Source organism: Solanum tuberosum, unplaced genomic scaffold (genome assembly GCF_000226075.1).
Source record: "Solanum tuberosum cultivar DM 1-3 516 R44 unplaced genomic scaffold, SolTub_3.0 scf00024, whole genome shotgun sequence".
NCBI classification, from domain to species: Eukaryota; Viridiplantae; Streptophyta; class Magnoliopsida; order Solanales; family Solanaceae; genus Solanum; species Solanum tuberosum.
In genome coordinates, this window is record NW_006238950.1 from 462,521 (window position 1) to 469,630 (window position 7,110).

Genomic DNA, 7,110 nt, shown 5'->3' on the forward strand with positions numbered 1-7,110 from the left:
AAAAGCTACTACTCCAATTTTTGCTCATTTTTCTTTCATTTACCCCTTTTTCACTAATCATGTTCAAAATTTGAATTGACCACCTTATATACATGAAAAGTATACCAAAAATTGCAAAATTCACATTAAAACTTGTCTAAACTTTCTCATTTTATTCTCCCATCAGTACCAACTTCTTAAATCTCAGCCACGTCTCATGGATTGGTTCACCTTCCAAGCATTTGAAACCTTGGATCCTATCCCTGAGCGTCATCATCTTCGATGGAGGAAAGAATCTCACAGAGAATGTTATGGTAAGTTCATCCCAAGAGGTGATGGAGTCCCTTGGTAACTCAGCCAACCATTTGGTTGCTTCACCCATCAAAGAGAATGGAAACAACCTGAGAGAGACTGATTCTTGTGATATGTTCTTGAATGAGAACGGACCACAAACATCCACGAAGTTTTGAATATGCTCATGGGGTCTTCGTGAGCCAGCCCTCCATATAATCCTTTTATTTGGAGGAGCTTCAGCATCGTGCTAGTAACATGGAAGACATCATTCCCCTCAATTAGAGGTACACGTATTGCACCAACACCATCCAATTAAATTGGGTCATTCACATCATTAAGGTTTCCAATATCGTCTTGGTGGCCCACTTGGCTACCATTACTGTCATTCACGCTCATCTCTTCCTCTGTTCAATACAAACCAACACAAACACAAACCAAAGTAACTCGATTCAACTATAACAATAAAAGATCACAATTCAACGTCAATAATACAATTTTAAACAACACCACTCCCCGGCAACGGCACCATTTTTATTAATGTTTCAAGTACACCTCATTTGATTCTAGGTGTAAACGATCGTTAACTAGTATAAAACTCAAGGAAAAGTTGGGGTCGAACCCACAGGGAGGGGTACGTGTCTAAATTCAGTTATAAAGTTGTTTATTCAGTTGTAGGAATATAATTTTATCAAAAATCCATGTAAACAAGTCTAAGGGAATGACAACGAATGTCAAATAGGGGGTTTGGATTGTCAATTATCAGCTACAACACAATCAAACACGAAGGAAATAATAATATAGAGAGGTGTTCTCAGGATGTGATCGATTTAGGAAAATTTCACTATATGAGTAATTGAAACTACTAATAAATAGCTAAATATCAATGGGTAGGCTAGACTATAAGTGAGATAGTTTTCTCTCGAACAACTATCACGATTCAAGTGATTTTTTTCGAACATCAACAAGCTTAGCAAATAAGAACAACACACCTTACTTCATCTACTCTCTCGAGCTAGATAGGTAGAATTGAGATTAGGATTTACTCTTTTGAGCTAAACCCATATCAACCCAATAACTACAATCATCAATTGAAAGCTTTGATTCTAAAACATCTTTTTCAAGCAATCCCAGAATTCTAAGTCTGAATTGCATTTGCAACTACAATTCTTAGTTTAAAACATAGCTATCAATTAAACCCACTTCAATTAAGCATTTAAATCAGTAATTAACAATGCTCATAAGCAAATTCAGCCTATAATCACACCCCCAAGAATTGGGGTTTTAGCTACACATCATAAAAATAGAGAAACAATTACCAAATACATTAGCCATGATCTGGGTAAAGGTTCCCAAGTCTTTACAATGGTCCAAATTGAAGAAATCCAGAAACCCACTTACAAATCCTCAAAATTAAGCTTAGAAATCCTCAAAGTTTATAATAAGAACTGAAAAGCTAAGAGAAAACTCTAACTCTAAAACTTGGGGATCAAAACTACTAGGAGAGAACTGGGAGGAACTAGCAGGAACTCCTCAAATTTCATTTAAAATTCCAATTTATAGTTGCCCAAAATTTGGCCTGAAAGACCATTGGGAGGAATAAATCGGGCCTCGCCCAACCGGTCAGCGATCCACCCTTTGCTCCATTCCATCGCCATTTTGCATTGGCCATTTGTCTTCAGGGTTCCGTGACTATAGGGGCATAAAGTTGCCACTGCGGAGTCGTTCAGCGATCCGCCGACTGCCCATTCTTGTCGCCAAGTTGGTTCTTCACCAGGGCTGACATGCTAGAACTTTAGGCGATCTAAAGAGCCACTCGGCGGCTCATCGAGTGGTCTTGGCGATCACCAGGATCGTTTTTCTTCCCTTCTTCAGCTTGTTAGTTCTTTTTTGTCCAGTCATGTCCTTGACTTGCTCCTTAGCCTTCATAGCTGCAAATCAACACTTCAACATCAGTTTAGAGCATAAAATAGGCATTTGATGAAACTTATACTATCAAAACAATGCCCTAAATGAGTCGAACTCATCAGCTCCCGTCTCTAACTTACCATCAACATGAGTGGAGCTATAGAAACCTATATGGATTCGTCTGAACTCAATAGTTTTTTCTCAAGCAAAAATAGAAATGCATAAATATCCAATAGGCTAAGTCATGAGCGTCTAAACATATAGTGACAAAGATTGATAAGAAATGTTCTCATGGTATAAATAGTTGATGATACATTAGGTAGAAAATGTTAACACATGATAGTTCAAGTATGAAACATACCAAAAAGTGATACTTCAGGTGTATTTTTTTTTACCTTTATCTCTTTATGATTAGACTTTGGAGTATTTGACCAAATATGTTTAAAGAAAACAAAATAATTTAGTAAAAGGTAACAGACACAAATGGGCTAGTGGGAGTATATCCTTTCTACCAAATCATTTATTTAATGAAAAAAAAATTGCAAGTATATATCTATAAATAAATATAAAAAATCTAATTTTCAAACCATACACCCAGCATACTAAAAGAAAAAAGACTGAAACATACAGATAGACTAACTAAGTATAAGCTACCACACATGCCTCAGCATAAAGGCAACAAAAAAGTTAAGTGCATTTCAACTAATACTCATACATACATCATACGTCATAGTGCCACTACCAATTGTAGACTTCTAGAGGGTCACATCATGTATGACTCCTATTGCAGATATAATTTTAACTACCATGGTTGTGGTCCTTGTCCTGAGAAAGTCATTATCTTACATATATTGTCCTGCAAACAAAGGTAAAAAGGTAAGCGATTCACATTATTTAGGTTCCATCCGTCCATAAAAAGAGAAGTAGTTTTTGGGGAAAACATGACAAAAATTCTAAATATTTCATATATAAAAAAACTTGTTTTGTGTCCAAATTCGATTTTTGGAAACTTTTAAAAAATCAAATTTATCCCAAACTCTTATATTTTATAAGAAAATAAACCCACCATTTATTATCCAAACTTGACAAATTTGAGAAACGCACTATGAAGGCAATCACTGAACTTATGTAATGTATTTATGTTTAAGATATTTTTGTTGTTATTTGGATCTCGATTATGAAATGGTATTTCTCCATAGAATTTTTCAAAAGTAATGTAGATATATAATTTAGATAGATCCTACACTGATATGTGAAATTGTTTATAAGCATATTGGAGCTTATAAGCCATGAGATTAATTCTTATCACGGAACGTGTTCATTATTAAATGATAATTCAAATTCATGGGTATTTTTTTAATAGTTTTAAAAACTTATGTATATAGCATATTTATTTAAAAATTGAAATATTTTTTCTCAAAGTTGTGGAAAAACACATGATGAAATTTCACCCAAAAATGACTTGACAAGATATTTGAGAATTTATGGCCAAACGCTAGCTTAGTATCTGTTGAGGAGGAATTCTATCATCCATGGTGAAGATATAATTTAATATGAAAAGGCTAAATAATAAAAGTGTTCTCTCTCTAATAGCTTAAGATTTTAGATGAAATGATCACACACTTCAACAGGGTAACAGAGCAGGCAAAGGTCATGAGATTGAATCTCATCACCACCCAAGTCAACAAGAATTTCCACGTGTTTGGGTCATGGAAAAGAATCTGGTCCGTACATGAGGGAGTGTGTTGAGAATATAATTAAATAATAAAAGTGTTCTCTCTTTAACAAATTAAGCTTTTGGATGAGATGGTTATACACTTCAATAGTATCAACCCAAAAGTAAAAAGAAAGGAGGCCGATAAAATATTAAATATATAAATAAATAAATTTCTCTATTTTCCTGTCAAAAGAAATGTAAAACTAGAGCTTGTTGCAGAACAACAATAAACAACGTAAAATATATATGTAGACTAGTGCACTTGTAAAAGACAAAAGTTTTCAAAGTTTGGTATATCAAGCTATGAAAATGTATGCCTTAGCCCAAAGATTAGTAAGCAAAATGTATTTAGCTAGATGCCATTATTAGTAGATCTTGGCTTCATGTACTCATTTCTTAGTACTTTGTTAAACAATAGATACTGAGGCTTCATAGGCTAAGCACAGCTAGAAAGAGGAAGAGCGTACACATTTAGCTAGATGCCATTAGCTCTAATTTTGGGTAGAAGGTCCTTAGCAGCCTCAACAAGCTTATTAGTTTTAGGAATAACATCTTTGACAGAGCTATCATCACAAAAATCTTCTGCCCATTTGTATAAACCTGGAATCTTGGCTTCATCAAGAAGTATGATGTTGTTCATCTTCTCGTTTACCCTCATCCAACTCAAGAAGCAGCCAAGTGCAACGTCCATGTATCCAATTTTGTCTCTGCCAAAGAACTTCTTGCCTTTGCTGCAATTCTTGAAGGCGTCTTCCAACAACACCAGACTGCCGAACACTGGCTCCAGTGTTGCCTTTATGTCATCCTCTCCTTGGGAAACTTCTAAGCAATGGAATAATGGAAACCACTGCAGCTTAATTAAAATGTAAATACTATTGCAACCAACCACTGAAAAGAAAAACTTGAACCCTCCAAGAAATTTGTTAAGGAAATAAACCTTTGGTAACCTCGGTAGCTCATGATGAAAATTTATTCTCTCAAACAATGTGAGACTCTAACACTCTCCAGCACATGTTCAAGACTGAACATCTGCAGCGTGAACAATATAATTAAGCAATCAGAAATATTCTATTCCTAATAGCTTAAGCTTTTAGATAACATGATCACACAATTTCAACATGGTACCACTCAAAAGGAAAAAATATACTACCTGTTTGGGCATGTAAAATAATCAGACACTACAATATGTAAGAGGAATTTTTGAGATATTCTAATCCTACAAAGTGGGTTTGGGGAGGGTAGAGCATACGCAAACCTTACCCCTACCTCAGAGGTAGAGAAGTTCTTTTCTATAAGTTACAAATTTAATTGTTAACAATTATAGGATATGAGATGGGATATGAAATTTAGTCTTCACCTTTTCATCTATATAGGCTGCCCAAAATCGTGCTATGGCACGATCATAATGATCAGAAAGAATTGAGGGACCACTAAGTCAAGCTTCATCGATGTAATGAAGGATGACAAGGGGCTCACATACAGGCTTTTCGTCGTGGATTAGAATGGGGATTTTCTTGTAAAATAGGGTTGGATTTAAGGAGAAGCTCACTTTTGGTTAACATATTTTGTTGTATAAACTCAGATTCAATTGACTTTATCTTGAGGGCTATGTGAACGCAGTTCATGAATGGGCTTGCCCATACAACAAGAAGCTTTACACTATTTTTTGCCATGACTAACTTCCTCAACAACTAATATTGATGGAATGCCTAATAACCAAAGTTTAACATTCCTTTTTAATGAATTATCAGATAACATTTGATGCTTCTTGCATATAAGTTCTACTAGTTTCTGGACATGTGTGTTCCATGTGAATTTTTATAGATATGTTAGAATGACTACAATTCTATAGAAACATGTATGTAATGAGTAACAAAATGCAACAATTATAAACAAGTCTTCAATAATATATACCAAAAACCACCAAATGAAGGGCGTATTCAATAATAACATTGATGAAAAATAAAAAATAAAAGTAAAGTACATAATTTTCCGAGTTCTTATCGACTCCTTCTTCCATATCCTATCAATTCAACAGTCTTCCTCATCTTCTTTAGCTATAAAAAAAAATGGTAACTTTGGTAGGGTTTTCATGCAATAAAAAAGATGAATATATATAGATAGAAATAAAGGAATGCCAACAAATATCTTAAAGTTTTAGATTAAATATTTGGAGGTTATGATTATGAAAAGATCAGAGTTATGGATATTAAAAGTATTAAAATTGAATAGGTAATTAGATTTTAGTTACGCATGTCAATAGTTAAAGCAAATAAAGAAAATAATAATAAATAAATGAAGAACAAAAACAAAATTTGAAGTTAACAAACCATGTAGATTTGCATCCTCTTAAATTATTAAATTTCTTTATCTTTCATAAAAGAGAATACTTTATCCACATAAATTATATCATTTATAAGAGGAGTTACGGAAAGATAAAAAGTTAAGTAATTTATGTAGAGATTTTTGAATTTATTATTATTATTATTACTATTATTATTATTATTATTAATAATAATAATTTCAGACCCATTATAAGAGGTAATAGTCTGATTCCAGTCACATTCCTCTATTAACACATCTTGAGGAGTTGGTCTGGAATAATAATAGGTTTGCATACTTGGTTTCTGTGCAAACTTAGTACTATTCTTCTTCTTGGGATAACCATGAAGTTTATTAAATTTTAAAGAAACATGATTTTTAAAATCAAAAGTATTTTTCATTTCATCCACAAAATTGTCTGACAAATCAATAGGGTACAAATCAATACCTTATAACGATGGCCGACTCCAAGGCCTATGAGAGAACTATACAAGTTTATTTACTTCCGGTCATTATCAGGTGAACTCAAACTTTACAAATTGAGAGCTTTACAATTGAGAGAGAAAAGTAGAGAGAGAAGGGTTTCCAAGCTTATCCTTATGAAATGAAAAACAAACTTATTTATAAAAAAAAAAAATTAGAATCTTTGTACAGTAATGTTGGGTCCCATAAGTCCCCTTAACAGTGTATCTATTGTGGATCAACAGTGTATCTACTGTTGATGATGGCTTTTTACTGTAGAGATGTCCTTACAGTTTGTCTTTTTCCTTTAATTTTTGGAGGAAATCCTTCACCTTTCTCAGAATATCTTCTGACGTAGTTGCTTCAACAGGTTGAGCTTCTTGGATATCATCGGTAGCGTCTTTGCTTGTTTCACTTCTCATAGAAGTGTT

The 7,110-nt window shown here is 33.7% G+C and overlaps 1 protein-coding gene across 1 annotated transcript; it reads right to left on the reverse strand.

Moving 5' to 3' along the window:
• Nucleotides 1-4,370: 4,370 nt before the first annotated feature.
• On the reverse strand, nt 4,371-7,101 carry LOC107059535 (glutathione S-transferase U17-like). The gene is made up of 2 exons (XM_015306112.1): nt 7,012-7,101; nt 4,371-4,742 (listed from the first exon to the last, which is right to left on the reverse strand). The coding sequence occupies exons 1-2, from the start codon at nt 7,099-7,101 to the stop codon at nt 4,371-4,373; spliced, it is 462 nt and encodes a 153-aa protein (XP_015161598.1).
• Between the last annotated feature and the right edge of the window lie 9 nt (nt 7,102-7,110).